This window comes from Sus scrofa, chromosome 5 (genome assembly GCF_000003025.6).
Source record: "Sus scrofa isolate TJ Tabasco breed Duroc chromosome 5, Sscrofa11.1, whole genome shotgun sequence".
In the NCBI taxonomy this organism is placed as follows: Eukaryota; Metazoa; Chordata; class Mammalia; order Artiodactyla; family Suidae; genus Sus; species Sus scrofa.
The window spans coordinates 52,413,254-52,432,564 of record NC_010447.5 but is presented as its reverse complement, the minus strand read 5'-3'; the positions used below and the strand labels follow the sequence as shown (position 1 = coordinate 52,432,564).

Sequence of the window (19,311 nt, the reverse complement as noted above, 5' to 3'; positions counted from 1 at the left end):
ATGTATTTAAGGAGTTAGGTTTGGTTAGCTACTGTTTTATTCAGTACTTTTTTTTCTTTTTTATAGCCGCACTTGCAGCATATGAAAAGTTCCCAGGCTAGGGGTCAAATCGGAGCTACAGCGGCAGGCCTACACCACAGCCACAGCAACACCAGATCTGAGCTGTGTCTGCAACCTTTCTTAACCCCCTGAGTGAGGCCAGGGATTGGACCCACATCCTCATGGACACTATGTTGAGTTCTTAACCCTCTGAGCCACAATAGGAACTCCTCATATAGTGCTTTTGAACCTACACTTAAAAGCAAAAAGTTTTTTTTATTTTCTATGTACTATCTTCACCTAGTTTTTTAATCAAGATTATACTAAAATATGCTTGGCAGCTTTCTTCTTTTTAACTTTTATTTATTTTTAGTTTTTTATTTAAGTATGGTTAATTTACAATTTTGTATTAGTTTCAGGTATACAACAAAGTGACTCAGTTATGCATACAAATTTTTAAGACCCTTTTCCCCTTATAGTTTATTATAAAATATTAAGTATATTTTTCTGTATTATACAGTAGGTGCTTATTGCTTATCTATTTTATATATAGTAGTGTGTATCTATTAATCCCAGATTCCTAATTTACACCCCCTCTTCCCTTTGGTAGCCATATGTTTGTTTTCTATGCTTGTGGTGGGTCTGTTTTGTATATAAGTTCATTTTTATCATTTTTATTAAATTCCACATGTAAAGGATATCATATGATAGTTGCCATTCTCTGGTTTACTTAGTATGACAATCTCTAGGTCCATCCATCTTTTTTTTTTTTTTTTTTTTTTTTTTTTAACATTCCCAGCACTAAATTATTTAGGTAAATAGTTTGTTCATTGAAAGCTTGTAAAAATTACCTAGAAAGCCTTCTGGACCTGGACCTTGGGGTGAGGAACAGGGCAGGAAGCAGTTCAGCTCAAGGACTAAAAGTTTATCTGTACTTGATGTTGTCTATTTCTCACCCCAGACAGGCTGGGCCAACACCTTGGTACTGCCCCCACCCACTCTTGCATTGCTGGGAGCAAGCACAGGTTTGCCTGATTTGCAGTACTAATGGTAATTACATCCACACAATAATCTTGGTTTGCCACAAGGGAAAAAGGAACTTAAGCTAGAAGCTCTCTCCTGAGATGGCCCCTTATAGTGACACTCTCTAACCAGACTGCATTTTCTTCCTCCAGCAGATCATTGCTGCCTTCTCCCTCCCAAGGGCTTAGCATAGCTTTTGTTTTAGCTCTCTGATTCTGTTCTTACAAATCCAGAATGGATTTTGAAACTGATAATCTGAGCTAACTCATCATCTTATTGGAAGAGCAATAATGTATTTTACGTGAATGGTCTTTACATTAATTGCAAGCTTATTACATACCAGGTACTTTAAAACAGGTTCTCTTCTGAAACTCTCACAGTCGTACTATGAAGTGAGCACTATTATAGTCTTTGTATTTTTAAGACAAGAAAATGGGACTTAAAAGTTTTAAGTAACTCAAAATAATACAGGTGATACATATCAGCACAGAGACAAAATCAGACCTGTCCTAAATCCAGAAGCTTCTAGAGTGATCAACTTTGTACATAGCGTAGGTATAGACATAAAATGTCTTGAATCCCTTGAGACAGTCCGTATACAAAGACAGAGACTCCAGTTTGAATAACATTGTTCTTTTGAAACTAGGTAATATTGCTGTTCGCCTCTGATAATGATGCCCTGAACTGGTTTTGCTGTCTACCCCTCAGGAACCGAGGAGGTCTGCTTCTCAAACTTCTTCTGAAGACTTCTTCTCAAGCCCTCACTCAGCCCCTTACTGAATTCCTAGAGTGTTTACCCAAGAGTTAGCTACATGTTGTCACTTAAATACTGAGTTCTAAAAGTTGCCAGAAATGTGGGAAAATAGACACCATCTTCCTGTGTTCTCCCACATGCCACCAATACCTCAGATTTCATAGTTTCTTCTTTATGCCTCCTGACCAAGGAACAGGTGTTTCTCTCAAATTCCCATTATTATTCTGCTTGTTCTCTTCTTTTTATGCTCCTCCTCCTCTGATGAGTATTATTCAGAGATGTAATCTATTAGAGGGACATTGTATTATGGCTGGTCATTAGTAATAAAGTGTGTGAAGCTAGCATATTTAGGATAAAACATACCAATCAGTGAAGTATTATGAAAGGCCAGAAAAACGAGAGAAAAACATGGAAGAATTGCACAGAGAAAGAATGTGAGCCAGGAACACACTGCACCTTTGGTCAAGGTCCCATGGAAGCCGATCACACATGTACAAAAAGGACCCCTTCTCGTGAAAATGACATTTTATTACTAAGGAATTTGGTTCCCTTTGAAATGGCTCAACTCCCTACATCATTGAACAAAAAGGTTTTAATTTTTTCCCTTTAGGTATCTCCTAGAACTTTACTCTCAAACTGGAATTTCAAGATCAGAATACATTATTGATTTTGGTTTTGATTTTGCTTTGTGCATTTAGTCTACTTATCAAAGCTATATTATTCATTTTATTAGAGTGTTTTAAGAAAAGTACTATGTTCAGTTCACAAATTATATTGGGGTGCTGTTAGATATGAAATATTGAGTGGTATAGAGCACTATCTTACCTGCCAGATATATATCATGGATCTTTTATTTTATCCTCTGCATAGCTTATACAAGAGCATAGGTATAGGAACAAGCATGAACATTACAGCTGATTCACATGGTGAATTTCCTGTATATGTTAGGTTCCTGGTGAACTCTGGACACAGATGTTTTTATTTCACACATATGCATGCGCAATGTTGTGGGTTTCCTTTTTTTTTTTTTTTTCTTTCTTGTTACTATGGATTTTATGGAGTAATGGAAGACTAATCACAAAGTATTTGTCCTAGAGTGTTTGGCTGCCTTTCACTGGGATATTAAAATGTTAGGACTAAACTATTTATCCAGTAGGTGGCGCTCTTAGTCCTTGGACCCCAAACTTCGCAGATGAATGACTTCCTTTGCATTGGTTTCAGATCATAACAGAATCCATGCCACTGACGTCTTACATGCTGTTTGGTATCTTACAACACAACCTATCCCAGGCCTCTCAACTGTGATTAATGATCATGGATCGACAAGTGATTCAGGTACGTCAGAAGTATGTCTGTGCTCCCTTGTAAATTAGAGGAACAGAAGAGTTTTGTTTTGTTTTGCTTTTTTAAAGGTAGTCACAGGAAATAATGTCAGTTTAATACTTTTTAAAAATTTTCTATTCATTTTCTCGTCTCAGATTCTGACAGTGGATTTACACATGGACATATGGGATATGTATTCTCAAAAATGTATAACGTGCCAGATGATAAATATGGATGTTTGTCTGGAAATATCCCTGCCTTAGAGTTGATGGCATTATATGTGGCTGCTGCCATGCATGATTATGATCACCCGGGAAGGACTAATGCTTTTCTGGTTGCAACTAGTGCCCCTCAGGTAAATATTTCAATTTTGATCAGGAGGAGTAATTCAGTTCCGAAATTTCTCCAAAGAAAATTAATTTTATAAATCTGACTTATAACAAGCCCCAATTGAATATGAGCCAAACTATATTCAGTCCTAAGATAAAATTATCAGGGATATCATGGTGTGTCCTCAGTTATTAATAGTGGGTATGGAACTTTACCCATGGGGATCCCTTCTCAATTTTCTTTTTAGGAAAAACTGCTTTAATTCATGTTAATGAATTTCCTCACTGAAGGAAATCTGACCTATACAAAAGTTTCTTTCTGAAAAGATTAGAGAACCAAATCTTTCTTGGTTCTCTAATTTAGGAATTAAAGGCATCTTTGTATATAAATTTAGCCTTATAAGAATGTAAGGCTTTTTTGGGTATAAATGCCATTCCTTTGAAATATATTCACTATAACAATTACAATTCTTATGGCATTTCAATCATTTAGGAGGAATTAAAAATAAATTTCATTCATTTGGAGGATTTTTTTTTTTTTCTGCTTATTAGAGGCCACATACGCAGCACATGGAAATTCCCAGGCAAGGGGTCAAATCAGCTGTACCTGCCTGTCTACACCACAGCCACGTGGGATCCGAGCCACATCTGCAACCTACACCACAGCTCAGCAACACGGGATCCTTAACCCCCTGAGCAAGGCCAGGGATCAAACCTACATTTTCATGGATACTAGTTTGGTTCTTAACCAGCTGAGCCACAATGGGAACTCCCTTGAGGGAAATTTTTTACCTGAACAAAGTATTCCAAAAACAGTAACTTTTAAGAACCTCATCTTAGCATATATTTAAACGAGTATTTAGATATCTCCATTTATATAACTGAATTTAATGTTTCTTCTTGGTTTAATCAGCTAGACCCATGTTACTGAAAAATCTCAAGGTCTTGTTTTTCCTTAGAAAATATAGAGGCTAATCTGGTCCAATACTCTTTTTTTTAGGGGGGTGCTCTTTGTTTTTTACCCTATTTTCATCCATTTCTACAACCTCACTTATAGACTAGTCTAGAATTTTCTTCTAATCCACATGTAATACATTTATCCTGATTTTTTTCTACCTTAATTTAACTTCTTTCAGCATGTCTTTCACATATCAGAGTATATTTTCCCTAAAACAAAAAAATCCATTCGGATTTTCCTACACATGTATACATTTTTACTTGCCTCAATATTAATTTTTATGTGCTTGGTCTTTCCTTTTTGTCCTTATACCTTTTCACCCCCCGTCATTTATCTACCACGTAGTCTGCAAGCATTTTTTTAGGCAACTTCCTTTTCCTTTGCAGCTTCCCTCAGCACTAAAGAATTTCAAACAAGAGATATTTACTATGTAATATAAATTACCAAATAGAGGGTGATATTATTGCCTGTGGCTGATTGTAGTATAAGAATGTTTTGAACCATGGGCTTCTCCAGGATTCCATTCCTCTTTATTAGTTCTAGGTGTTTAACTAAAAGGAAGTCATTCTTATTCTAGATGTGGAAGTAACTAAGTTACTTCTTACGGATATTAGTATATTTGCATATTTTAAATTCCTTTGTATCCCACACACAAAAAATCTGATAAAGCTAACTCTAAGCCCTTCACTTGCAAGAATCTAAAGTTTCAAGGAAATGAACTTGATCTTACAAAAAGGAAATTTCACCAAGAAAAGGAAATAGTCAATGTATAAGTAATAACTAGCCATCATAAGATTACATTCCTATAAATTCCATGATAAAAGAAGATTCCAGAAGCTTTGCACATTCTCACTGGCTTTTATTTTTGTAATTTAGTCGAACTCCTAAAAAAGTTGAAACTAAAAGTTGAACTCTTCACTCTTGTCTTGGCCTAGGCGGTGCTCTACAATGATCGTTCAGTTTTGGAAAATCACCATGCAGCTGCTGCTTGGAATCTTTTCATGTCCCGGACAGAATATAACTTCTTAGTTAACCTTGACCATGTGGAATTTAAGCACTTCCGTTTCCTCGTCATCGAAGCAATTTTGGCCACCGACCTGAAGAAACACTTTGACTTTGTAGCCAAATTTAATGCCAAGGTAACTAGATTTGTACCTGTCTTCATTCTCTGACCTCAATGAAAGATGTCATGGAATCAAAGTGTTGAACAAAACTCATTTCTGTCACCTTATCTATGTCAACTGTGAAAATGAAATGCAATGAAATGTTTAACCAGAAGCAGATATATAGACATCGGTCCCTACCTGGAACCCTTATACATTGAGGTGCTGTCTGTATATATTTGCATATATTTTCAGTGCAGAGGATTGTGTTTTTGTTTTAGTTCTCATCTCTGTGGAATCCCAACACAAATTACCTAGCATTAGCAAAGGTCAAGAACCTAAAGCAGAGTGTCACCCATCAAACCTAAATGCCCCAATGTTAACTCAGGAAAAGTTCTTCTTATTTGTAAGCACATTGTCTAATAGTAATTTATAACAAATGCAGACATTAAAGAGCATTTATTTTAAATTCTATAATTAATCATTATCATTTGTAATTTTAGGTTTTTTTTGTTTTTTGTCTTTTCTAGGTCCAAACTTTCGGCATATAGAGGTTCCCAGGCTAGGGGTCTAATTGGAGCTGTAGCCACCAGCCTACACCAGTGCCACAGCAATGTCAGATCCGAACCACATCTGCGACCTACACTGCAGCTCATGGCAACGCCGGATCCTTAACCCCCTGAGCAAGGCCAGGGATTGAACCCGCAACCTCATGGTTCCTAGTCGGATTCACTAACTTCTGAGCCACAATGGGAACTCCTAATTTTTACTTTTTTGAGGAACAATTTATTTTACTATTAATTTATGCAGGCAACCCAATAAAATAATTTAAACAGTTGAGATGTTTCCCATTACTTGGTATTCTCATTTGCATGTGGTAGGAAAACAGTAAATATTCTGTTTATTCTTCTGTCCAACTTTTGCTTTCATGGAGGCAAAACGTGTTTTAATGTTGTCCCTCTAACAGGTGAATGATGAGGTTGGAATAGATTGGACCAATGAAAATGATCGTCTGCTGGTTTGTCAAATGTGCATAAAGTTGGCAGATATCAATGGGCCAGCTAAATGTAAAGAGCTCCATCTTCAGTGGACAGAGGGTATTGTCAATGAGTTTTATGAACAGGTAACTAACATAACTATTTCTCTTAATCCATATTTGGGCTGCTCACAATTTTCCTAAATCTTCCAAAAGCTATAAAAGTGTGAATCAGTCTATTTCATATTCAGGCTACCTTTAGAAAAGGCACTGGCCAGTTTTAATCAGAGGGTTATAAACTGACAAAAGTGTACTAAACTAGAAGCATAAAAGCTCTAAGATAAAGTTTATTTGCAAGTGTTTGGGGGGAAGAAGATGTTGAGATAATGAAATGACCTCAGGAAACATTAGGAAGACCCTTGAAATATTGTTCTTTTATAAATTTTTTTTATAATAGAAGCTAGGTTGAATTTATATGGCTGTATATATATCAGATTAAGTTCACTTACTTTTCTAATAAAGAACAGCTAATAAAAATGGCATTTTATTTGACATGATCATGTGAGAATTAACACACTACCAACAAAGCTACCACGAAAACATAAGCAGAAGGGCACTTTTCCCACCTTGTGCTATGCAGACCAGATTATACTTGAAACCTTGCACTTGGTGCTGTGAACCACTCCCTTCAGAGGATTCTTGAGATAATGGATCATGGGTAAAGGACAGACATCAAGTGAATAAAATGACATGAAAAAAGAGCAAGTATTTACCCTCAGGAAAAATAGAGGTAACATGATAACTCACTTCAGGATACTTAAAAGTCTGACAGACAAATTTGGGATTAGGTTTATCATGACCTTGTCGTTGTAAAGAAGATAAATTATGTAAGATACTTACCACAGGATTTGATTTATAAAAAAAAATCTTAGATTCCTCTCTGCTTCTCTACAAAGGGCATGACCATAGCCAGTCTGTTGATATCATGGGAAGACAGATTTTAGGTCAATGTCAAAAAAGAAATTTGTATTACACAAGTCATCCAGAAATAGAATGAGGCACTTTATTAAGTAATAAATCCCCTTTCACTGGATGACTTTTATTTTTGTGGTTGTGCCTGTGTCAGTGGAAGTTCCTGGCCTAGGGGCCGAACGCACATCACAGTGGTGACCCAGGCCACTGCAGTGGCAACATCAGATCCTTAATCCACTACACCGCAAGAGAAGGTCAGGGCTTATAGAAAAGATTTATGCTTTCTATAAAATAATGTATTGCATTTCCTTAGAATTAATTCATAAGCAATCCTGGAATATTGAAGTACAGAAAAAAAATGTAAGAAAAAGAGAAAATCCACTTACGGTAATCCCACTACATAGATATAACCATTGTTGACATTTTGGTATAATTCCTTGTTTTTACTAGGTAATGTCTGGTTTACAATAGGCTATTTTTTTTTCCAGAAAAATAAATCAGCTCAAAATAACAGTACTGGAATTCCCATTGTGGCACAGCAGAAACGAATCCGACTAGCAGCCATGAGGTTGCGGGTTTGATCCCTGGCCTCGCTCAGTGGGTTAAGGATCCGTCATTGCTGTGAGCTGTGGTGTAGGTTGCAGACACAGCTCTGACCCTGCATTGCTGTGACTGTGGTGTAGGCTGATGGCTGTAGCTCTGATTTGACCCCTAGCCTGAGAACCTCCATATGCCGTTGGTGCGGCCCTAAAAAGCAAAAAGCAAAACAAAACAGTATTACTGTTAAACATAGACAAATAGTATTGGAAAGCATATAATCACAGTAAGCATAATTCAAGCCAACAATGGGATAAGGTAGCAACTTTAAGGAATAAATTATTTTAAGCTTTCTGGCAGCCAAGGCAAAAAAAAAAAAAAAAAAAAAAAAAAAGAAAACATGATAGATTACATATTTATTTGATAATTATATCCAGCATTGCCTTTTAAGATGCAAATGTACTCCAACAAATACTGTAGTATAAGAAACACCAATTAGTATGTTAAGAAAGATCATCTACCAGGACATTAAACTGTATCTTATATTTTCCCTTGATCAAAAACCAAACCCTCAAGATTACCAAAGTGGTAAATGGTAACAAAGCAGTTCTTTTAGGACTCTTTAGTAATTTGGGTAAAATCACTTAGCAATCAAGCAAAGAGAAAGTTCACACATAAACGCCTGGGTTCTTGCACATTTGAGAGTTTTAGATGCCAAGTGAATGGTCACTTTATTTTTTCTGTTTGTTTTTTATGGCTGCACCTGCAGCACATGGAAGTTCCTGGGCCAGAAGTCAAATTGGAGCTGCAGCTGCAGGCCTACACCATAGCTACAGCAACACTGGATCTGAGCTGCACCTGTGACCCACACTGCAGCTTGCTCTGATGCTGGATCCTTAACCTCCTGAGTGAGGCCAGGGATCAAACCCACATCCTCACAGAGACTACTTCAGGTCCTTAACCCACTGAGCTACAATAGGAACTCCTCTATTTTTATCTTAAACTTTCCTTGTGACTGTTCCATCTACATTCCTATCTGTAGGGTGATGAAGAGGCCAGCCTTGGGTTACCAATAAGCCCCTTCATGGACCGCTCTGCTCCTCAGTTGGCCAATCTTCAGGAATCTTTCATCTCACACATCGTGGGTCCTCTGTGCAACTCCTATGATTCAGCAGGACTTATGCCAGGGAAATGGGTGGAAGACAGTGATGAATCAGGAGATACTGATGACCCGGAAGAAGAGGAGGAAGAGGAGGAGGCACCAAAAGAAGAGGAAACCTGTGAAAATAATGACTCTCCAAGTAAGTTAGAAAATCTCTCCAATGTGTTGCTTCTACGATTGTTTTCTTCTTTAGGTTCAGATAAATGTCAGGTTTCTAATCAATCACAGAGTTGAGTGCAAATATTATCTGCTGCATTGACTATGGATACCCCCCTCCCTAATAGCATAATAATGGAAATTACAGACTATGGAATCTGTGGTAATACCATGTTCATACAAAGATACGTTTTTTTCATGGAGACAATTAAAGAATCATTAATGATACTGTGAAAGGAATTTCAGGGAGTTCCCATCATGGCTCAGCAGTAATGAACCTGACGAGTATCCATGAGGACGCAGGTTCGATCCCTGACCTCGCTCAGTGGGTTAAGGATCTGGCATTGCCATGAGCTGTCATGAGGTAGCAGACATGGCTTGGATCCCGTATTGCTGTGGCTGTGGTGTAGACTGGCAGCTGCAGCTCCAATTTAACCCCTAGCCTGGGAACCTCCATATGCCACATGTGTGGCCCTAGAGGAAAAAAAAAGGAAGATCAACCATAGGCTTCTACTGGCTTGCTTGGGGGAAGGCGCTATAAAGTAGTAAGAGGTAGTAATCACTCATTCATTCATCAAATATTTATTAAGCACCTACTCTGTGCCAGGCATTCTTCTGGGTACTAAAGATAGAACCATGAACAAATCAGAAAAATAAATAGATAAATCCTTGCCCTTTTATACTTACAGTCCACTGGAGTCAGCAGACACTAAGGAAGACAAATCAGCAAATTGTAATATGTTAGGTACTGATAAATGCTAGAGTTTTAAAATAAAAATAAATAAGGAGGTTATGAAATGTTGCACAGAAGGATGAAAATCTTAGATAAGATAGCCATGTAAGATTAAATAGGAAAGGGATTAAAAAAAAAACGAAAACTCAAAGAAGTGTGGGAGTGATCCATGGAAACAGACGTGGACAAAGCAGTCCAAGGAGAGAGGAAAGCAAACGTGTAAGGGTCTGGAGGTGGGCATTGGCTGGGTGTTCAGAGAACATTAGGAGAGCTGTGAGGCTAAAGGGGGTGGGGAGCATCTGGGGGTGGCAGGGGGTTCAAGATGGCAGAGGATTAGAAGGTAGGGCTCTGCAGGTGACAGTCTGGAGTTTGGCTTTTACTCTGAGTGAGATGGGAAGCCATCAGAGGTTTTGAGCAGAAGACTTGGTTGATTCAACTTAGGTTTTAACTGGATTGCTTCAACTGCTGTATTGAGAATATTCTTGAGCTTAGCTTAGGAGCAAAGGTATAAGCATAGCCATGTGCTAAGGGGCTGTTGAAATTATCCAAGTGAGAGATGACCTTGGCTTTGGACCAGGGTAGTAGCAATAGTGACAGTGAGAGATGTCACATCTGGTCACTGATTTTATCAATCTAAAAAATATGCACCATCTAAAAGTTGAGACTTAAGTTTTTTTTGGGGAAAAATGAGGATTATGGCCTGGGAGGCAGCATTTCAGATAGCTCTGAAATCCTGCCCCAAAGAGGTAGCGGGGGAAGGTCAGTATATATGTGATTTTGGTCAAGGGGGAGGTACATGAAACCAAGCATTCATTTTACAGATGTTTGCTGCTGGTCTCCTGAAGGTTACTGCTAGTCAGGAGGAGCAGATGTCACCATCAGGGATTTTAAGGCTTTTCTAGATACAAGGAGATGCAAGAACTGGGCTTATTAGAATCTTCTCCTGAAAATATCTATCTGAAGACCTGTTCTGCCAGTTTTCCCAGAGCACAGAGTGCCTCGTTCCTGATCTCCACCCTGAGCTCCTTTCCTGGGGTGCTGAGGGTCAGTAGCTGCTGTGGCTCACAATTCAATCCATGTAGAGGCAGATGGCAAGTGCCAATCTCCAGTAAACAATTTGGAGTGCATCATGTAGTCATTCTAATCCATTCAACTTAATTGACTATAAAGTCAGATTATTTTTCTTTGTGTCTTGAAATAGTCTGTTTCTCCTGCCATAGGGAGAAGGCCCTAATAGCATCATTAAAAAAAGCAATAAGCCTTAACAGTGACATTGCATACTCTTCCTGTGTTCATGCGAACATAGCATGTGGTTTCTATCTACCTTCATAAACGAAGTACAACCTTAACATTGATGATTTTCAAAGCCCTTATTAAAATTATTACCAATGAAAGACATTATCATTTGTTCCTGCTTTTTAGCGCAGTCAGAAAAATAAACGACTTATTTCATCTTGACCATCCAGTAAGGAGATTCTAACCTGGGTATCAGCTTATTTTGCCCTCATATAAGTGCCCGGTTGTAAGCTCACCTGAGCAAAGATAAAGAATTTGTTACTAACCATAGACTGGTCAGACGGGAGTAAATTTGGCTTTAGGTCAGATTTTTGCTTAAGTTCTAACCCATATATTACCTTTTGTACAGAATAGGAGGAAAATCAAAAGTTGTTTTCCTTCAATATTCTATTCTCAAAGTAATTTTGCTTTATTCCCCTGATGCTTATAAAAAGATTTCTATTAAAAATCTTGTGCTTATCTTGGGATTCAGAGGTAGAAGCCAAGATGGGATTCATGGATTATTTATTCATTTGCTCATTTAATAAGCATGCATGAGTTTTTTCACTTTTTATTTTTTTCATTCAAAGAGCCAGGTAATTTGCCATCTTACTAAGGACTGGACAGTTTTTCCACTGAATGTTATTGGAAAATGTGGTTGGCTTAGCCTCTGGAAAAGCTTTGTTCCCATGGGTCCTACCTGATTGCTGTTTGAACTCAAAGACATTGAAACAACACACACATAATCCAGACTTGAAGGACCTAGGCCAGGAGATTTAACAGGCTCAACTAGTCAGCATTAGTTTAAGCAGGAAATGCAACAACCAAATATTCAACTTGTTTTTGTTCTGTAGGGTCGGGTTGTCATACTGACTCCCCTATTCTAATGTATTATTTTCCTGACCTTCCCATTTTTATAAAGCTCATTAAAGCAGGAATGAGAATTCTGTGTACTCTGTTTACTGTTTGCTTCTAAAAGTCAACTGGTCACCTCACGTTAACATTTTAAACATCCGTCAACAATGATTTGCAAACCATACCCTTTGAGAAATTATTTTCTGTATAGCCAAGAAAATGATAAATATTGGGCAGTGTTAGTGTTTAGTAAGAATTGGCCACATGGCATAATGGAATTCTAGAAATAGAAGGGGAATCGTGATCATGCAATTTAGCTTGTTTTACAAAAATTCCTGAGCCTCAGGTTAGACTTTACATCCCAAGATGTAGATGGTTTCTGCAGGACCAAAAAGGAAAGCCAGTTTCTTCATTTTTAACTCCATTGTTATGGACTCATTAATTTTAATTTCAGGATTCATATTGACTGAGAATGTAAATTTGATTTAGCCTGAAACTGAAGACTTCAGGAAAAAAAAAGTAAATTAAAAATGCACTGATAATTTCAGCAATTTGCAAAACTTGGAGATCTCTCAGGACAGAATAAAATGTTTCAATATGGTATCCTAGGGAAAAAAGGCTTTTTCCCCACCTCATAATTAAATCTGAAAGATTCTTGCAGCAAACTAAGAGGTTTCTAATGAAGTACTAAGCTGCATTTAGAATTTGAGCAATGAAAGGCTCTTTGTTCTCATTTCAAAAGGTTCCAGTGCTGAACAATTTGGCTTCCAATACAGGCATGTTTTAGACCACCTGCAGACTCTAATCTACGCAAATTTATTTGGTACAAACTTTCTTCTACGTCACCTCATTCAGTTTAATTCCAGAAAGGTTTATTGCTAACGTTTAACAGCATTAATAAGAGAACAGCTGCTCTCATGGGGGCTGCCCTGAAAGAAAAAAAGAAAAATTGAGCTTTTCTTGGCTCCTTCCTTGTGAATGCATTGCTGTGAATGTGTATAACCTTCAAATGGAATTATTACCTAGGGCCTTAGAGTGTGTCTTATGACTGTGAGTCTAGTTCATCCTATGGCCAGTGATCATCTGGACTTAAATGATTAGGTTAAAAAGTACAGTAACAAGGGAAAGATTTCTTAACAGTAACTGATGTGAAATTAACTACAGTAAAAACAATGTAGAAATAGAAAAATAGATAGCTTTTGGTAGAAGAGTAATTTTAAAGATTTGTTCTTAAGAATCAAGTATACTAATATATTTTATTGATTTTGTAGAAAGAATTCAGATTTCCTTAAATTTTAGTTTATGTATATATTGCCCTTGTTAAGAAGCTTTTAAAAAAAAAGATTTTAATTTTTTTCCATTATAGCTGTTTTACAGTGTTCTGTTAGTTTTCCACTGTACAGCAAAATGACCCAGTCACACATACATATACACATTCTTGTTCTCACATTATCCTCTATCATGCTCCATCATAAGTGGCTAGATATAGTTCCCAGTGCTTATCCATTCCAAAGGCAATAGTTTGCATATATTAAACCCCAAATTCCCTGTCCACCCCACTCCCTCCTCCTCCCCCTTGGCAACCACAGCTGTTCTCCACGTCCATGATTCTCTTTTCTGTAGAAAGGTTCATTTGTGCCATATATTAAATTCCAGATATGTGTTATCATATGGTATTTGTCTTTCTCTTTCTGACTTACTTCACTCAGTATGAGAGTCCCTAGTTCCATCTATGTTGCTGCAAATGGCATTATTTTGTTCTTTTTTATGGCTGAGTAGTATTCCATTGTGTATATATATCATATCTTCTTAATCCAGTCATCCATCAATGGACATTTTAGATTGTTTCCATGTCTTGGCTATTGTGAATAGTGCCACAGTAAACATATGGGTGCATGTATCTTTTTCAAGGAAAGTTTTGTCCAGATGTATGCCCAAGAATGGGATTGCTGGGTCATGTGGTAGTTCTATGTATAGTTTTCTAAGGCGCCTCCATTACTGTTTTCCATAGTGTGTACCAATTTACCTTCCCACCAACAATGTAGAAGGGCACCCTTTTCTCCACACCCTCTCCAGCATTTGTTATTTGTGGACTTATTAATGATGGCTATTCTGACTGGGGTGAGGTGGTACCTCATAGTAGTTTGATTTGCATTTCTCAAATAATCAGCGATGTTGAGCATTTTTTCATATGCTTGTTGGCTGTCTGTATATCTTCTTTGGAAAAATGTGTATTCGGGTATTTTGCCCATTTTCCATTGGGTTGTTGGCTTTTTGGCTGTTGAGTTATGTAAGTTATTTGTATAATTTAGAGATCAAGCCCTTGTCAGTTGCATCATTTGAAACTATTTTCTCACATTCTGTAGGTTGTCTTTTTGTTTTGTTTTTTATGGTTTCCTCCCTTAGGAAGTTTTTAATTGAAGAAATTGATGACATGTTCCAAGACCCCAAGCCTTTTTCCTATATGCAGGCCCTTCACTTGGTGTATTGCTGCCAGCCCCTTCTTACTTGGTGTATTTAATTCTCATAATTTATATCTCAGCTCAAGTGTCACATCCTTTGGAAAAAAATCTTACCTATTCCTTTATATATTGAGCCTCTTATGTTGTCATATTCCAGTGTGTCAGAGAGAAATTACACTGGATATGTATTAAAAATGGCAAGGGAGGCTTTCTTCAAGACCCTTGCAATAGGAGAGAGAAATTGGACTCAAATCCACTGAAACAAAGGCAGAAGGGTTTTTCAACCATGGGTTGAATGAGTGAAAAAGTATGGGTGACTTTAGAGGGATTTGGTCAGTATGATTACTCCGTTTGTGTTTGCTAGTTGGTGCTTATTGAAGTTAGGCTGCTACTCTCCCACAGAGATAGATGATAGAGACCCTATATTTTATTTTATTTTTTTCCCACTGTACAGCATGGGGATCAAGTTACTCTTACTCTATCTTTCTTAATAATTGCATTTCCAAGGAATGGCTCCCTGGTCCTTGAGAGAGATGTTCCTAGGTTACCAAACTGGCTAGCGGCTGGGAGAAGATTTAGCTACAGAAGGGCAGAGAAAGAATATGCAGTTACCCATTTTATAAAGGAAATGCTCTAAGAAAAAAGAGATCAGGTTCCCAGAATCTGGAAGAAACCTGTCTAAATTTTAGTGAAGATGAGAGGAAGATTAAGGCCATCTTGGTCACTTATATATGTCATAAAACAAAGCTTGTGTATGTCAGTTTTGGTCTTCTGAGCCCTCTTTCCTAGAGACAGTAAGCTTCTGTAAAGCAGACTCTGGGACTAATTGGTCTTGGTTTCCATAGCATCCAGAAAACTGATTAATGGGTGCAGCTCATGAATAAAAAACAAATATAGTAAATATTTTTTAAAAGTTCTTGCTTATGACCTTGCCTGTATCTATCCCCCCTGGCATTCATTCAGTTTAATTTCATTCTCTGTGTGGTTCAAATGTAATTCAAGTCTGTTTTCTGAACTGTGTTTTAAAATTGGATCTTATCAAGTATAGGAAATTTTTGTGGTCTATTAGAATAAAACTATTGAAAGGATCATTAGCATGTCCACAAACATTTTTGGTAGATGACTCATCTGATCTCAACTGGCTTTTGTTTTGTTTTGTTATTACTGTTTTTCTCCCCCGCCCCCTTTCAGATTATACATTGTAAATCATTACTGCTTAATTAAGGAAACTTAAATATCCCTGCAGGTCATCCTGGTAACTCCAGTGTAGTCTCAATTAGATCAGAATTTCCTGCAGACCACTTTTTCATACCTTTATCATTTTTATCACTTATTAACCCTTCTTCACTTACTTGGAACCAAACTAAAGAGAACATAATCCACTTAGTGAACTCTTACTGGATACTTACTAAAGTTGGGGATTTGCAGATAAATACACAGGATGGCGGGGGGGATAAACCTCTGTCCATGGAGAAATATATAGTCTAATGCGGAACACTTCACCATGTCATTTTCTGTAGAAAATTGACAACACTGTAAACCAGCTATAATGAAAAAATAAAAATAAAAACATTTTATATATATATATATATATATATATATATATATATATATAGAGAGAGAGAGAGAGAGAGAGAGAGAGAGAGAGAGAGAGAGAGAAACTCTTTGCTAACTTCCAATTTTTTTGGCCTGTGTCTAAAATGGTCACTCAAATGGAGGTGCCAAGAGTTACATTCTGGTTGCTTGAAAAAGAACAGCTACCCACTTTACCTCTCTCCACCTGGAGGTCTCCCAGACTCTTTATATTCAACATACCCCTCAAATCTGTTCCTTATCCAGTGTCCCCTTTCTCAGCACCTCTTGCCACTCAACTGTTCAGCTCAAAGTTGACTTTGATTCCTCTCTTCTTTTTGTCCTTATATCTAAACAGTTGCCAAGTCCTGTTGGTTATACCTCACAAATATATCTCACATTTATCTACTTATGTTCATTTCCATTATCCTGTCCTAGTCCAAGCCACAACCATCATGGATTAACTTCCCAACTAAGTCATTTTCCTTTCTTCCAGCCACCTTTCAAAGACTTTGTATGACTCAGTATAATTGCTCCTACTTATTTACTCTCTATCTTTTCCACTAGAGTCAAAGCTCCCTGCTGCATGTTCCTCTATCTTGTCTGTCAGTGGATCATCACAATCTGGGACACTTAGTGCATTTTAGGTACTTAATACATAGATAAGGAATTGGGAGCCTAAATAGTAAATTACAACATCAATTTAAATAGCCTTCTTTAAAACATATTCTTATGCTGAAATTGGTTTTATTATACTTTCTCAATCAAGAGATGTAATTCTGTAAAAATTGTCCTTAGGACTTCCATATTGAAAACACTTAAATTATTTGGTCTCCAGATGGTATAATTTATCTATGTATTAAGTGCCTATTTGCTGAGCCTTGCTATGTAGAAGATCTCTATAAAACACCCTCAAAGAGGCTAGAGTTTAGTAGAGGAGCTAATTCTTAAGAATATAGAACAATATAAGTGCTTTAAAGTATATACATTATTTAGGGCTTATTTAGGGCATTGTTTTTTGTTACAAGTGACAGAAATCCAATCAAATGAGCATATACAAAATTATTGGTTCATATAAATATGATGTTGGCTAGTATCAGATCTTTCTTGCTCCTGTTCCTATATCTGACTCATCTGCCCGACAGCTATTTTTTTTTTTTTTAATTTTTAGAGGTGCACCTGTGGCATATGGAAGTCCCCAGGCTAGGAGGTGAATCAGAGCTGCAGCTGCCAGCCTATGCCACAGTAATGAGGGATCTGAGCTGCATCTGAGACCTACACCACAGCTCACAGCAATGCCAGATCCTTAACACACTGAGTGAGGCCAGGGATTGAATCCTTTTCCTTATGGATACTAGTTGGGTTTGTTACTGCTGAGCCACTATGGAAACTCCTTGACAGCTTATTCTTTTAACCTTGCTTTCTTCATGAGGCTGAAACTATAGTCAGCTCTCTGTTCACTTCATTCCAGACACGCAAGCAAAGAAGAACAGAGCCCCAATCCCCATCCCCTGAGCCCATGCTCCTTCTGGGCCATTATGAAAAATCCCAGGGAAGAGCTCTGATTGGCCTGACTTGGGTCACATGCCTACCCACTGGCATGTGGATAAAGAACTAGAGTTTGATTGCCTTTTCTAGAAATACATAAATGAAAAAAGGGGTGAGAGTTCCCTCCTAAGTAAACTACTTTGGGTGCAAAGTTTCTGAAAAAAGAAATAATGATATTGAGAAAAGGAAAAAGAACAGGAAACAGTACTCTGGAGAGAGTACATGGTGTGACAAGAAATTTTAGGAGAGAGAGATTATTTTAAAAGAGAAATTCAGCAAAATCTGATTGAGTCTTTAAATAATAAATGGACAGGAACTTTCAATGACTGAGAAGAGCATCTCAGAAGGAGGAAAAGTACCAGTGTGTGAGTAGAAGAGTTTGTTGCATGTACAGATAAGTAAGCAGTTATGTATAAATAGAAACCAGGCTGCAGAAGGAAGAGGTCTGTGTTTGTGCCAGGGTTGTGGGAGAACTTCCAGAGGAGGTTGTAATTAATTGTTTTGTCCACAGGAAGCAGAACAGTAATAGCAAAACCGTCTTTTAAAAAAAAATCAGTCTTGTAGACTTTTGTGAGTTGAATTGGTTGACAAAGCAAAGGAAGACATAACAAGAAGTTATTCCAATAATCTAGATAGAAAATCTTTGAGTCTGAATGGAGTGGGAGTAATCACTCTAAGATACAAACAGAACCTTGTACTGGACAAGATATTAAATACTGTTCAAAATATGTCTTGAATGATATATTAATGGTTCATACCATCTTATTTCCCCACTCTCAAACATCATCATTAGGATATACAAATTAACTGAGAAAGATATGTATCTATTTGGTACTTGATAAGATGAAAAAGAGATAACTACCATGTACTAAGCACACAAATAAGTTGTCTAATTTGGTGTTTTCTCAGGAAAGAAAACTTTCAAAAGGAGGAAAATCTACTGCCAAATAACTCAGCACCTCCTGCAGAACCACAAGATGTGGAAGAAAGTCATTGAGGAGGAACAGCGGTTGGCAGGCATAGAGTCTCAATCCCTGGACCAGGCCCCCCAGCAGCATTCCTCAGAACAGATCCAGGCTATCAAGGAAGAAGATGAGGACAAGGGGAAGCCGAGAGGAGAGGAGACCCCAACACCAAAGCCAAACCAGTGACAATGGATAGAATGAGCTGTGTTTCCAAACAGAGTGACTTGTCACAGACTCTTTTCAAGCCAGCACAACACTTAGACACAACACTGTAGAAATACAAGAAGATGGGCAAACAGCTATTGCATTTTGGGATTCTTTGCATTTTCTGTGTTTATTTTTACAGTGAGGTACAAGGGTTAAGAAACTCTTGCTCAGAGAAGCTTTCACATTGTAACACCAGCTTCCAAGGATTTTTTTTTTTAAAGGAAGAAATAGATATGTGTGTGTGTGTATATAAGCTCTCACATAGATCCATGTAAAACATATTCACAGACACACTGAAAGCTGGGATTACTGGCTCCACAATTTAGTAACATTTATATTAAGATATATAGTGGTCACTGTGA

The 19,311-nt window shown here is 37.5% G+C and overlaps 1 protein-coding gene across 1 annotated transcript in view; it reads left to right on the top strand.

Moving 5' to 3' along the window:
- Positions 1-19,062, top strand: part of PDE3A (phosphodiesterase 3A) — a gene marked incomplete at its 5' end in the record, with an annotated part of 324,269 nt that extends 305,207 nt beyond the window's left edge. The window contains 6 exon segments of the mRNA NM_213736.1: positions 3,038-3,151; positions 3,295-3,494; positions 5,362-5,565; positions 6,497-6,652; positions 9,057-9,315; positions 18,687-19,062. Coding sequence (NP_998901.1) covers positions 3,038-3,151; positions 3,295-3,494; positions 5,362-5,565; positions 6,497-6,652; positions 9,057-9,315; positions 18,687-18,928 — 1,175 coding nt within the window. The 3' untranslated portion in view covers positions 18,929-19,062.